General features: G+C 30.6%; 1 protein-coding gene across 1 annotated transcript; it reads right to left on the bottom strand.

Moving 5' to 3' along the window:
* Window positions 1-5,350: 5,350 nt before the first annotated feature.
* On the bottom strand, window positions 5,351-11,334 carry LOC11407662 (probable prefoldin subunit 3). The gene is made up of 6 exons (XM_003594668.4): window positions 11,113-11,334; window positions 9,813-9,870; window positions 8,808-8,879; window positions 6,241-6,360; window positions 6,050-6,151; window positions 5,351-5,742 (listed from the first exon to the last, which is right to left on the bottom strand). Exons 1-6 carry the CDS (start codon window positions 11,250-11,252, stop codon window positions 5,656-5,658), a joined length of 579 nt encoding a protein of 192 aa, XP_003594716.1. The 5' UTR covers window positions 11,253-11,334; the 3' UTR covers window positions 5,351-5,655.
* Window positions 11,335-15,689: the final 4,355 nt, after the last annotated feature.

Here is a 15,689-nt window from a genome sequence, read left to right on the forward strand (position 1 = left end):
CTAATTATAAGACCCTTTTAAGAAGAAAAAAAATTGTCCTTTTTTATAAGACCCCCTTGTTATTTCCAACTACATTAATTATTTCTTTACATACATATCACTATCTATTATACGTCTTTTTCTTCAATCAGCAATAAATAACATGTTGAAAACATAAACCAACTCTCTCTCTTAAACACAAATATCCACTATCTTAATTTCTGTTATTTTTTCAAAAGGGTCCTATAATTAGGGACAAAGGTGGTACTTTTTTCAAATTATACACTATAATTAATACTACTCTTATCATTCTAAATTCAACTTCCTCCACTTTATATTTATGATAATGGTAAATACATCAATATTTTACAAGACCACTCAAAATCATTTCTCTCTTTCATTTATATATATTTTTTTTAATACGTGTGAAATGAACAAAAGGTTCATTTATTATGGGACGGAGGGACTAACTCAACTAATCATTTCCTCAAGAACCGTGCATCAACTCCTTACTTTTGTAAAGTGATTTATATTACCTCCGTCCATAATTATAAGACAATTTTGAGAGAAAAAATTATCTCTTTTTATAAGACCTCTTTGAAATTTTCAATTACATTTATTATTTCTTTATCAATATAACCTTATTTATTTTGCATCTTTTTCTTCAATCAATAATAAATATTATGTTAAAAACATAAACTAACTCTCTTAAGGATAAATTTGTAAAAACAATAGTAATTATATACTCCCTCCGATCCTTTTTATAAGAAAAAGTTGACTTTTTAGATTCATTAAGTAATTAATGTATTTGGTATAGAATATAGACTAAATACATCATTTATGCAATGAATCAATAAAGTCAAATATTTTTTATAAATATAACAGAAGGGAGTACAAATTTAATATTACAACTAACTTTCTTAATTTCTGTGATTTTGACAAAAGGATTCTATAATTAGAGTCGGAGGTAGTATATTCTTTTGTTTATACAACAGTAATTACATTTCTTAATTTTTGTAAAAAAAATTATCAAAATGTATATAAATGGAGTTAGAGAGGTGAAGCACCAAGTCTTTTTCATGGTTTACAATGGGCCGCTGATATAGGATTTGATGATATGGACTTTATTCCACTTCAAAACTGTTGGAATTTTAATTTGCTCTTCACCCAGCATATTTGGTTCGCGCCCTGCAACCATACCAAATATGCTCTTGCGTTAGTTAAGTCATGCAACGTGACTTAACCAGCGCGCCTTATAATCTCTACGTGACTTAAGTCACGCACCACTGACCTATGCGCGAGTTAACTCACGCAACTTGAGCGGTGGTAAGAGCTGAAGAACAAACGTTGTGCTAGTTAACTCACGCAGCGTTAGTTATGTGCCGCAAATATTAACATTTGCGCTAGTTAACTAGCATAGGGATATTTTCGAAATGCCTGCAGGGCGCGAGCGTTTAGTGCTGGATGAAGAGCAGAATTGAAACCATTGTTGATGCTTTCAATGGTGGTAGTAATAACATTATCGAATTTGGAAGCATTCATTAGTCTGACCTGTAGAAAGTTTTTTTACACTTTTTTTCAAAGTTTTATAGTTGAGTTTAACCGGCGACAAACAAATAGGATCGCTCACACCGTAACGCAAGAGGCCCTATTGTATGCTATCTAATGAAATATAATGATTTTATTCCCTTAAATAATTGAGGGTTAAATAAGTAAATGGTTTCCCTAAATATACCAACATTTGATTTTGGTCCCTTTAAAATATCCCTTAGACTTTTGGTCTCTCTAAAAAATTTCATCTATGAAATTAGTCTCTGCTCTACATTGAGTCTTACACTAGAGCAGGGACTAATTTCATAAATGAAAACTTTTAGAGGGACCAAAAACCTAAATAATATTTTAGAGGGACTAAAATCAAATATTGGTATATTTGGGAAGACTATTTACTTATTTAACGCAAAAATTGAAATAAAACTGATTTGCTGTTAGTAAACACAGATAACAATGAACCGTAGAAATTCCCTAAAAAAGATGAACTGAAGAAATTTTCCAACGTGTTGACTTAAGAAAAACAAACAAGGGCAAGCGTTGATTGCGGCATTCTGGAAACTTGAGTAATTTTTTTAGGGGCACCTGAGTAATTTCCATTCTACCTAGGAAATCTTTCTCTTATTTTGTGCAATAAAATACTATATTTCAGAAGAAGAAGAAAAACAGATTACAAACTTCACAAAAAATCAAAATGCGTTAAAAAAATATATAAAAAAGTATTTATTATTTTCATTTCATCTATATTAATCTCATTTTTATGGAAAAAAGTTTAGATGTGTTGTATTCCAACGACTTGCCAAGGTCAGAGTAACCTCGAGATTTAGCAAACACTATTATAAAGATACATAGTTATCACTCATTAATTAGGTTCTAACTTCTAACATTTACAATGGAATTTAAGTTCATATCTTTATAAAGTATGTGTCAATTTTTTAACAACTGAATCGATCTTTATTGATGTTTTGAGGAGAGAAAAAACACATAGTATCTCTTTAGCAATCCTTTGTCAAATGAATTTTAATCCACGAACCTTACATGTGTTACTATAGTCAACATCATATAGATGAAGGGAATGGTGCATGAAAGACAAGCTGCACAATTACTTAATATTATTTGAAGGACATGATACATATTATAGGATATATATAATCAAAGGACCAAGAAATATAATAAAAATTCATGTTGAGAAGGTGAGAAGAGAAAGTGTGTTATAAACTGTATTGACGATGACATACATGTGGTCAACAACTTGCTAATCAAGAAGGTTTAGGACCATTCTTTTGGGAATTAAATGGCCAAGGGTCCCTTTTAATAAGGTCAACCTTAATGGTGCCTTTGATGAAAAGTTGTTTTAAAGATATGTTTGAGTTTGTCCTTGAGCCTTGTGTGATATCGTAAGGCATGATAAACCTACCAACTATTAGATGACTTAAGACTAGGTCAAACCAATCAATAAAGGTTATGGTCAGATAAAATGGTGGATATTTACATGTATTTTATGGAATAAGATAGTGACTATTAGAGAAAGTGTTTTTATCATTTCTCTTAAATGTAGTATTATTATTTAAACTTGAAATATGATATTGCATCATATTTTTTTAAAATGTCATGTTAAATATTAAAATAGAGTTTAATTCATTGTATGTTAGTTTGTTAGTTTATTTAATCATAAATTTGATTACTTACATAAATATGTTCATTTGAAATATGCATTTAAATAAATCAATAGATCGTACCATATTTCTAAAAGGTTCAGATTAATGTTTAAAAATAGGAAAATAAGCTTCTAAAAAAAACTACAAACCATACATAAACCTTCAATTCTTTACCAAAGTTTAAGCTTTAGTATAATTCAATCTAGTGTATTTCAAGCCCTACTACTACCAAAAAGAAACATTAGATTGTTATCATTTAAAAAAAAAAAAAATCTTTATAGAAAATAAAAGAAACGATAATATTTTAGAAAGAAGAAAAACATCGGTATTGCTTCATGAGTCATATTTTTATCCCCATTGACTCTTTTGGTTTTGGGGTTTATCAACTCAAGACCCTTTCAACTCTGTTTCGGTGAAGACTAAAAAGTCAATGAAAGTTGATTTTGGTTTAAAAAAGTGAAGCACTAAGATAGATAGATTTCATGGACCGGCACCATTTATTTATTGTAAATGGGCACCAACAGTTTGAAATTGAATTACCAGCATGCGACGTAACTGGATTATGTTCAAAAATTATATTTTACTAACGAACGAAAAACTTTAAATAATTTTAAAAAATCGATCTTAAAACATATATATAAGTACTACTATGGTTTTTTTGCCAATAAAGTAGTACTATAGTTTTAAAAAATATAAAGTGCTTTAGAAAAAATTAATTTAAGTCGACAAAATAAACTTTGCTTCCTAGATGTATATACATGTTGATTTAGGATCCTAACCTATACATGTTATCCAAATGTTCAATCGTATTTAATTATCTTATCAAACTTACAAAATATCGACCATAGTGGAATATGACATAGCAGTATAATAAATTATGTTTAAATGTCAACATTTTATACTATGTTTAGATGTCAACATATTTTGTTGTCTTTTTTTTAGGCTAATGTTTGATTGTGTCGTTACACTTACAAAAACAATCATCACAGAGGAATATGACTTAGCAATATAATTAAACATGTAAAAGATGTCTTATTATATTGAAATTGCTAGGCCTATAATTTAACTGAAAAAAATGTTGAAATTGTTAAATCGGGGTTAGAACTTCAACACATCTATTTATATGTTTGAGTTTTTAATGACTATTATCATTTCGTTTATTTACTAAAAGAAAATACATGTAAATAATTTAGCATAAAACTTTTTCGGATTATTATTCTATGACATAGAAAGCTTACACTTACTGCATCTTTTTTATGTCTAGATTTCAATTTATACAAAAGTTGTCATAAATTGGTTGTACAAATATCATTTTTCTTTTGAGGAAAGATAAGATGAAGCAAACAATGTTAGAGGATAATTGAATAAGATGTCTTGTCCTTTTGTTAATTTATTTTGAATGGTGTTTATAGTTTTCATTAACAAATTGAAACTCTTCTAGGGTTCATATTGATTATCCCTTACTGTTTCCATAAATCGAGTGTTAACTCGTAAATTCGTCCGAGTTTACGTTTTTAGGTGGCAAAAACGTGTTAACTCGGAGGTAAACTCGGTTTTTGATGAAATCGGAAAGTTTGACCGAGTTAACATGTGTTAAACTCGGTAAACTCGTGTAAACTCGTCCGAGTTTACCTTTGATTTTTTATATTTTTTTTTTGTCTCATTTTCTTTCAAAATCCAATTCTTTTTTCAATCCCAATGTGCTGAAATGCTGCCTTTACGGCTAATATAACTCGTTTTTTCCATGCTTGTTATGTATAGAAGCTACATCAATGCGTGACAATGACATACATTGAATTTTAGGAATGCATTCAGAAGCTTGTCATTATTGATTGATTTGAAATCATTCAAATATATTACTTGCTCAAGTATTTAAATGAGAAAATTGAACAATTGAAGTTAAAGTTACAACTGAAGATGAAACAAAGTTTAAATGTACCGATAAATTTTATTTTTTTATTGTTAGAGTTTATTATTTAAATGTGGTTAATTGATTATGTTTTGTTTAAATATTAGCTTGCATATGCTATATATATATATATATATATATATATATATATATTAGTAAACTCTCGAGTCGTAAAACCTTAACCCTCTAATCTAATATTTGAATTCAATACACTACTTAGTCAGAGACAAGTAACATTAGCATCAGCAATATAAAATTAAACAAGTAAAAACCAAATTGCAGAGTAGAATACACACATATGATCATACAAGACAAAACTTTCCCATCAATTATACAAAAATGTTAAGAGACCAAGAAATCATAATCAATAATCAACATACATATATATATAAAGGAAATGGTTCCTATCCTAGAAACTACTTTGGGGAAACCAGAACTACAGACAGGAAGGAACCACAATTCATCAAAATTAAAAACTGGCAAGAGACTAGACGCATAATCTAAGCTGAACGGTGTAAGTAAACAACTTTAGATCTAAGTGTGAACAATTTCTCTTCAATGCTACTCTTGAGCAATTGTAGTAGCAGCAGCAGCTTGTTGAGTTCTCCGTTGATGGACATCCCAATTATAAACACGAGCAATTGTAACCTGATAACATATAGACATACAATCAATAACTAAAGTCAAAAGATAGTTATTGTCCGTAGCCTGGTGAAAACATTGGGCAATAGCTGATGAAAAAATAAAATAAAAGGTGATTCCCAGATGCATCTATAAGGGTGTTCATAGTAGGCATGAAGCTGGAGGAGCGAAGATGAGACGGTTCGAAGTAATGAGCAGAAAACATTACATTACATACTTGCCTAATAAGAATGCAAAGGAATAAAGGAAAATGTGCTGCAGTTTATGGTGAAAAGCAAAAAAATATGGTGGACTTGATAGTTAGCAATCAGACCTGAGTAATTGTCGTTTGGTCCCTTAAAAACAGTAGATCAGCAACAAGAACTTCTAAACTGGCTCTAGCATTATCCAGGTTTTTCTGTAGAAGAGCAGTAGCCTGCAACAGAAATTCATATTGTTCTTACGTAGGTTAAAATTTAACAGAGGAAAAAACAACTATAATACCCAAAACTAAAATACAAGTACCTCTTCTAATGAATATTCCAACATAACATTTGCTCCCAGCCATAAACACACAGAATCAGTTTCTTCTATGGAAGCTCGTGAATATATGCCTTCTGACACCTCAAAATCGGCAATAAGTTCCTGTGTCCAAAGTCAAACATAAATCTTCTAGTTTCTAAAACAAGTAATGATTTTGCTTGTGGCAAATAAATTCAAAATAGTTTTAAATAGTTGCATCATATGACTTCAAAATGGATCATTTTTACTACACACAATGATGAGGAATTGATAATCGTTACTTAGGGCTCCAGAGTCCATAGCATACTAGCAGTAACTATTGTATAAAAAGGATTTTGACCATTCACAAACCTTAGTTTTGAATGTAACTGATATAAAAGTACTATGTGTAAGGCATTGCATACTAGCAGTAATATTGTTACCATTGCCAAAATATAATGTTATTTGCAATAGTGTTCATAATTTTCTTGCAGGGTAGGGATTGTATGTTAGTCCTGGAAAGGGTGCAGCTTGAACATATGACATCAAGCACACCCATTCATATTCTACATTACGGATGTAACATCATTTGGATTACCTAAACAAGATGCAAATTTGAGATAGACCACAACATTCAAACATTTGAAATCAACTCAATTCCCCATTTGAAAAAAAGAAGAAGTATATAAAGGTATATTTGGGGAGTTGTTCAAACTCTATGAAGGAGTACTGTATGTTTAATGCTAGGTAAAATCGTCCAGGGGGGATGATGCAATAATATATTAAGATTGATTGTATACATTCAATCTATAAAATTCAAGATAATTAAGGGAAATGCTAACAAGTGACCTAAGGGCACTTGTTTAGAAATCTAAAGAGGAAGTTTTATCTTGGAAACGGTGTATTCAACACATTGAAATTTTAAAAAGTAATTTTTTCTACATAAAACTTATCAATTATTTCCATTTTTGAATCCTTAACAAGCGTGCACTTGTTCGCATGACCCTTATATTAACTAGGATATTGATTGATATATTCCTTAATTTTAGAGATTTATCTTTGATAAGATATCTAGTTCAACAAAATTTATATTTTACTAAGATTATGCTGTTTAATTAGGGTAGGACTGATCTATAACTTTAATTTATTTAGGATTTTATTATCTTAAGGATATCCTTAAGATGCCTTATTTAATGGAGGACTTTGATTATTATTTGATATATGGTTTTCTTAAGACATTGTCTAGTTTAGAATTGGATAATACTCCACACTTAAGGGAGTATTTTCGGTTTTTTTAATGGGAGTTAATTCTACATTGGAATATTAAATGAATGTGTGCTGCACAAAACGCAGTGTTATCAAATATTGATGGCGGGTTTTTGGCTTTCTGCCGTAGCCAATTTTGTGAAGGATGGCGGCGGCAGCCGGTATGGCAGTTTTTGGCTCTCCGCCATGGACAACACTGGCAAAACATGATTAGAGTGACATCTACAGGAAAAAAGAGTTGGCAGTTTGGTCATAATGAGTTGGACATGGGTTGAGACGGCCCGTAAAAGCATTAGTGAAGGAGGACTGGAACAACAAACCAATGATTCAACTAGTGATACATGATACGACATCGGTTTATTGTCTGATCTTTGTAGCCAACACCAACTAGTAAAAAATGGCTTTGGTTACAGTAGTATTAAGTTTCATGTCACACTTATTCTGACATTTTGTTCTTGTGCACTAATGTGCAGACAGCCAAAGAGTTCTAACTAGAAGGAGTTTAGGACACAATCTAACAAATGCAAGTTTAAACCTAGCTAATAAATAATGAACAAAAGCATGTTGTTCTGTTCATGAGTACTTGTGTCAATATGAAAGCACTGTAGTGGATTCAGCATAAACAAAAAATCCTTTTCTAGACTTCACGATGTAGTGCATTCAGCACAAACATGAATTCTCATAATATGTGTTTAGAACTACATCTTTATGTGGGGAAAATTAATCATTTATCAATCTTATAAGACAGAAAATAAATTCTAGTAGCTGAGATGATGAATCAACTATTAGGGGTTGACAATCAATAGACAAATTCCAGAAGGAAAAAAACGTTTTCACGTATAATCTTGACATACCCAGAAGAGAAAATCGAAGGCATGGAAGTAAATGTCACAAGACTAGAAAAATAACACAAGCAGCAGCATTGAAGTACAACAATTAAACATGGGGGCTCGAGCCATTAACTTCTACATGGATGATACAAACAGGAAAATGAAATGATCTATATATGGTAGCCATCGTGTGACAACAAGAACAAAAAAATATACCTCTAGACAAAAGGCATGGTCAGTCATGTAATTAGTGCTTGTATATTATTGAGAAATCACAACCTCTTAAGGATGTAGTAAATAGTAACAATATTAAAATTATTGCATACATTGTAACTTGCAAGTGCAGCACAACCAAATAAAATGCACAAAATTTCAGATTTAAGCAGTCTGTTAACAGCTAATCTGAACATTTGAAAGATATTATATCCAAAAATCTTTTATCTAAAATTTATCTACTACTATAGTTAGTTATAGAAAATCAGTCCTCAAACGAACCTCACCGGTGCCCTTCTTTGCTTGCAAAGTCGCAACAACATCTAAGCACTTTTCAATATCCGGTATCTTAGCCTGCAAACCACCAAAAATAGTGTCACTACTATGTACTGAAAGAAAATGAACACACACACACACACAGAATAGCATTTGGATGAATTGTTTCATGTTGAAAACTAGTGACCAAAACAGAACAAACAATGTTATTTTCTTGCTTTACTTGAAACTTTAAAACAACAACAACAACAACCAAGCCTTATCCCACTAAGTGAGGTAGGCTACATGGATCAAATTACGCCAAAATGTTCTATCACAAACCATATTTGGATCCAACTCATTAACCTCTAAATATTTCCTAGTAGTTTCTCTTATAGCTTTTATAGGTCTTCCTCAACTTTTATAGAATCTCCTCCATCTGATCTACTCTTCGAACGACAGCATCTACATCTACAGGTCTCCTCTGCCCAAACCACCTAAGCCTATTTTCTACCATCTTTTCTAGTATAGGTGCTGCCCCAAATCAATTAGAAAGGTAATTATGATTTCAATTAAAACATTTAGAAACGGCATTTTTTTTAATTAAAGTACAGAAAATGTAACAACTTTGGATCGGAGTTTAATCATTTCAAATACACTGCAACTCAGTTTACTTTAGACCAAACTGTCTAGTCTTGTTTAAGCCCATGCATGTTTTCAAAACGAAAAGTTATATTGAATCCCATGACACAAGCCCAAAACATAGAGTTTGCTGCTTGTTTCAGCCAGTAGCCTATGCTGGCATAAAAACGCGAAATTTTTATGTGTCCTTTCCAGCAGTTGAAATCTTAAAATGCCATTGGTTCTTTCTAGTTTAAAATATAGTAAGATATTTTTCCTTTTCATCTTCAATCAAATATTAAGAAACTACAAGGTAACAAAACCTAAGATCCCTATGGTTTCGTTAGTACGCCATCAGGTTTTCTATGGTATATGATAAAGTATAATATGCAGAATACAAGGCAATAATACCTGAAGTTCCCTTTGCTGCGCGAGAAGCTTCATTTCAACAACCTTGTATTGTTGAAGCCTGCAAGAAATATATGATCAGTCATCATTCACACAAAAACTTATAAATAAAAGTTAAATCCCCTTTAAAGCATAAAATAAATTCACTCTCAAGTGTTAAACCAATGCAATATTATCGTGCAAAACATGTTTTCTCAGTAAAATCAACTATTAATAACAAAGCAAGGTGTTTCATTTCATATGGATATATTCCATTCGTACAAAATATAAAGGGTTAATAGTGTTTTTCACCCCTGTAATATATGTCATTTCCGGTTTTCGCCCCTATAAAATTTTCGGTTTGATTTGCACCCTCGTAAAAATTTTATTTTCTGGAAAACACCCTTAATAGGCCATTCAAAAACCAAAATTTCTTGAAAAAAAATTCTGAAAATGGCCTATTAGGGGTGTTTTCCGGAAAATAAAAATTTTACGAGGGTGCAAATCAAACCGAAAATTTTATAGGGGCGAAAACCGGAAATGATATATATTAAAGGGGTGAAAAACACTATTAACCCAAATATAAATAAAAAATGACTTTTACAAACTGTATGCAGTTAATGAATCCAAAGAATGAAAACCTAAGTAAATTACTTATCAAAGTTTGACACATGAATCACATTAATTGCAGTCTAATCTAAAAAATATCACATTGCACGCTACCTCACTCGCTAATCTAACTATAAATTCCATACCAGTGATACAGAAGTAGTTAACAAAATTATCATTTATCCAAAATTACTTCATTATGAAACTCAGATTTCAATCACTATTGTTTTGCAGCCAATCCAAAATCACAAATTTTCTCACCACTCCGAAATTCAAACCAAAATTTTCAAAGACCATAATCGTACATTCTAAACAACCTATATTGATCCACTTAACCTCGTAATCACATTCAGTTGAAGTTATTATCCATCCCTTATCATCTTAATACTTTACCTAAAACCTACTATTAGTAATTATCTATGAAGCAAAAACATAGACACCACGACACTAACACGTCGACACCGCTAAAAATACTACTTCACACCATAAAGTACTCCAATGCCATACAAATCCAACTCCCCATAACACTTCGTAAGAAATTTGCTATAAATTAATCAATTCAAAATGCAACTATACAACAAAATGAACTTGCATCCAAACTAAACTACAGAAATGAAAATAAAAACTAATTTTCAATATGATCTAGCAGTAAAAACAAAGAAGATCCATAAAAAATGAGATTTTGAGAAAGTAAATCAGAAGAAAAAAAAAATACCTTTCTTGAAGAAAAGCAAGAGCAGAATTAACATCGAGACCTAATTGAGTGAGATAGGTTTGAACATCTTCAACGAACTGTGCACCTGGTATTCCTCTTCGTTCTGTCACTGCTGATGATGAAGACGAAGAAGACGCCATTGTTGAAGCACTGCAATCGAATCGAACGCAGAATCGCGACGCTTTATTTGTTGTCGTTTTGTTTTGGGCTATTGTTAAGCCCAACTATGCCTTAGATTATGGAAAAGAATATCGAGTACTTTTCCCACCCTATATTACCTTCCGGAGCGTCCTATTTTTTTTTTTTTTTTTTTTTTTTTATAAAAATGTCCATGGAGTTTCAGATTATATAATCGGAAATAGGGATGTTTGCGGTGCGGTTTGGTTCGATTTTAAGGTTAAAAGTCATCCAAACTGCATGGTAAAAAAGTATGCGGTTTGGTTTGGTTGACTTTTAAAATAAAATTCAAACCAAACCAATGGTTTTGATTGGATCGGTTAGTGCGGTTTTTTTAGACAATATTGGTTTTTGTTGACAACATTAAAATCAAATGAAAAACGTAAAACACAACATATTTTCAGCAATGTTTTAAATTTCATTCACAACTATGTAAACCAAATTAAACATTGACAAAAAGTAATTCAATGAGTATTTATTTAGTGTTTCCATTGAGTTTCTATAAGTATTGGTCTAGGTGATATATATTTAATTAGTGTTTTTCATATATTGCGGTTTGGTTTGGTTTGGTTCAGTTGGTAAAATCAAAACCCCAAACCGAACCAAACCATGCGATTGAGTAAAAAAAATGATCCGAATACATCTGAACCAAATGCGATTTTTTGCGGTTTCGTTTTAAATTGGTTCGGTTTGCAGTTTTTCTATTGGATTGGTTCGGTTTTGAACCCTAATCGGAACACAGTTTGGACGTGTTTGGATTATATAATATGAAATATACTTATACATAAACACTAATCAGAATATCTTCTATTTCAACTGATATGAATTTTGCTTTTAAAAACAACAAAGAAACAAAGTAAAAAATAATAAAAACAAGTCAAATAAAATAAATATAAAAATATCACCAAAAAAGTCTAACAATTAAATAAAACTAATGCAAGTTATTCGGACTTTTATGAGAAAATGAAAAATTTTAAAAAATGAAAAATCGGTCTATATGTTGAAATTTTGGGTTTTGAGGGGCGGAGTCGCGTAAGAAGTTTCTTCTACGGGAGTCTTGCTCTTTGATTTTTTTTCTTCTGATTTTTGGGTAAAGTTTCAGAGCAATCTGATCAAGTAGCTCAGAATTTGGTCCTTAAACGGACTATTCATGCTCAGAATTTGTGCTGATACAATTCAGATTATATAATCTGAACTGTTTTTCCCTAAATAAGGGTGGTTAGGGGGTGTTCGATTCTATAATCCGAAAAGTAAGGAACGCGCCCTATTTTTTTGGGTGTTCGGATTATAAAATCCGAGTTGGTGAAAAACTTATTTTTTTTTCCACCCAAAACAAATGGAAAACTCAATTCAGATAATCCAAAGAACACATGGACATTTTCGTAAAAAAAAATAAAAAATAGGGCGCGCGAGAAATGGGGTAGGGTGGAAAAAGTAATAGTCCATGGAAAATCATGGGTTTGGTTTTGAATGGTTAGCCCTTAAAAAAAATCACATTTACAAAAAAAATTGTTCTTTAGGCAACCTGGATTGCTCTTAGACACCCCGAAATTACCCATTTACTTTCAGCGGTAGTTTACTGTTATACGCTTGCCCACAATAGTTACTTGGCGTAGGTGGAACGGTATTTAACTGCCAATGGGGAAAAATGGATAATTTTGGGGTGCCTGAGAGCAATTCAGGTTATCTAAAGAGCAATTTTCTAGTATTTATTAAATCATTCAGTCATACATTTCATTCATACAAAAATCTTCATATGTCTAACCATCAAACAACCCATGAACCACCATTTTGTTGTAACTCCTGATGGTCATCAATGAATCAGGTATTTTATCATTTATCGTCAACACAAATCACAGACTATCACTTTCATAGTAGTATTATTTCACTATCCAGAATATTATAATCCTAATTAATTTCCTGCACAATATTCGTCCAGAACAAACTGGTCCTTAGTAAATATTTATTATCACACTATCTAAGACATTTTGATCATAAGTAACTGTATAACATTTCTATTGAACAATATGGTCCTTAGTAAACCATTTTCCTAAAATTTATTGATATACTATCAAGAACAATTTGATCCAATTTTCTAACATTTACGAAGAATTGTCTTAAACAAATAACAGTTATTGAGAACAATATGGTCCTTAGTAAATCATTTTCTTAATATTTATTGATATACTATCCAAAACAATTTGATCCAAAACAATTGTCTTAATATGAGTTTGTAAGTTTCAGAGTAAATTTTTTAATAGTCACAATTTAAACCATTCATTTCGAGTGACATTTATTGCTACTTCAAAATAAAACACCATGATCAATCAAATGCAAAGTGCATATTGACAAAAAGATTTGAAATGGAATTTGAAATTTTTTATTTATCTTTCGTATCCAATTATATTATATTTTTTTTCAAATTAAATACCAATTGTTTTTCTACAAAGATGATACCAAAGAAGAATGACTTCAATTCTCTATGGTAAACCCATCTCACATTTGTATATTATTAAGATGAATATGTTAAATGTTGTTGGCCATCTCATGTCGACTAGATTCACAACCACACATTTCTACACACACTTCCAGGATCAATGTTGTGCCATGACTTTGTGCTTCCTCATTGTGCCTTGTACTCTTAAATAAGACGCATCTCTCACTTTTTATTTTCTTATTCTCATTTGTGGTGACTTTCTGAGGAATGTCTATTTCTTTTCTAATACGATCAGAGGAATAACAACAAAATACAACCATATATGGTAGAGGCCAGTAGAAGTGATGCAGTGTACTAGAAACGTGGATTTTTTTTTATCAGGATTCAATTTAATCTGGAGCATTTTATTGAACTTTTAAATTAAAAAAAAAAAAAAAAAACAGGTTGCACCCTCACCTACATTGCGCATTGATCGACCCAATTTCATGTCATCGCACAATTCATGTTTTGAACCTTTCATAAAAAATAGAATGCTGTTAGGATTAAGATGAAATATAAAATTTATAGTATTGTTGAACTCACAATTTCTATTTTCAAACTCAAAATTACTCATAGAATTCGAATAAACTTTATCAACTAAATCAAATTTTAAAAGTATTTTTGTTTATAATAAGTTTTTAAAAAATTGAAATTAATATCTATTATCACATTCCAAACTTTCACAAACTTTTCTTATGTGAAGTTATTTTGTAATATTATATAAATTCATTAATTATAAATTTGAAAATCATGTTTTTTAGGAATATAAATTTGAAAATATTGAATAAACATTATCTATAACAACTAGCATTGAGACGGACACGTCGTGCCTGTTTCTTCTAACCATTTGTATAAATTATGAATGACAGTTTTTTTTTTTAAGAATATAATATTTTTTATGAAATTTCGATTTTGATTAAAATTATTTATAGGTATAGAGATTTTATACTTTTATATTGTAATAAACTATACCTTTTTTAGAGGAGTAACAAACCATATCCATCTTCTCTGCAAAAAATGATAATTATACTGGTATTTTTCAATGACACGAACAATATAACAAATATGATATGAATTCTTATTTAATATTATTATAGGAAAATTTGTTTAAGGGTATAACTGGAAGTGAAAAAGATAGTCCAAAATCTTTTTTTTTTTAAAGAGTCCATCCAAAATCATGTATTCTTTTTATATTTTTTTAGGGGAATGTATTCTCTTTATATATAGTATAAATATATAAATGCTTTTGGGCTAGACTTTTTCTTTCATTTTTACTCTTCATTTAAACTATTTTATCATTTTTATAATATTATTTTAATTTATCAATCAAATAATTAGTTAAATCTCATTAAAATATGAAATTTCCTCCACAATAGGAGGAACATTTCACAATGATAGAAAAAATATATTGTGTTTTGGTGTAATCTTTTTTTTTTTCTAGTTTTATGCTGCACTTATATTTTACCATTTTAGCGCTTAATGCCAATTATGCATGTCTTAACGTTAGTTGAATGTAAATTTAATAGACTCGTCAAAAAAAAAAAAAATGATAAGATATAAATAGTAATAGTTTCATTGCTAGTTTAATATAGAAATAATAAATATTTTATAATTTGTCAAAAACAAATAATAATATAAGGGGTAGATAGAGATATTTATTTTCCATGTTAGCTGTCTATTTGTCGAAAAGAAGGTGAAGGTTAACCCTTGCCTCCCTCCATGAAACTCTCAAATAGTCTCTTAAAGAAACAATAAGAAAATTGACATAATGCATACTAAGAAACTTTCTATGAGGCCACAGGCCACTGACTTGGGGTATCTTGGAAGCTGCATTCACTTCAGCAATTTGCCGCAATAGTGAATCTCATTCGTCCACAATCCATCTACGATCCAATGACTCTAAATGCACAGTCCAGATCGCAGT

The sequence above is a fragment of the Medicago truncatula genome, chromosome 2 (assembly GCF_003473485.1).
Source record: "Medicago truncatula cultivar Jemalong A17 chromosome 2, MtrunA17r5.0-ANR, whole genome shotgun sequence".
Taxonomy (NCBI): Eukaryota; Viridiplantae; Streptophyta; class Magnoliopsida; order Fabales; family Fabaceae; genus Medicago; species Medicago truncatula.

What these genes read in the sequence shown, in the direction of transcription:
- LOC11407662 (XM_003594668.4), bottom strand. Translation starts at nt 11,252, where the DNA reads ATGGCGTCTTCTTCGTCTTCATCATCAGCAGTGACAGAACGAAGAGGA. An exon ending in TGGAATATTCATTAGAAGAG is followed by an intron (nt 6,152 to 6,240) that starts GTACTTGTATTT and finishes TTTCTGTTGCAG; the next exon opens with GCTACTGCTCTTCTACAGAA. An exon ending in ACCAAACGACAATTACTCAG is followed by an intron (nt 5,743 to 6,049) that starts GTCTGATTGCTA and finishes ATATGTTATCAG; the next exon opens with GTTACAATTGCTCGTGTTTA.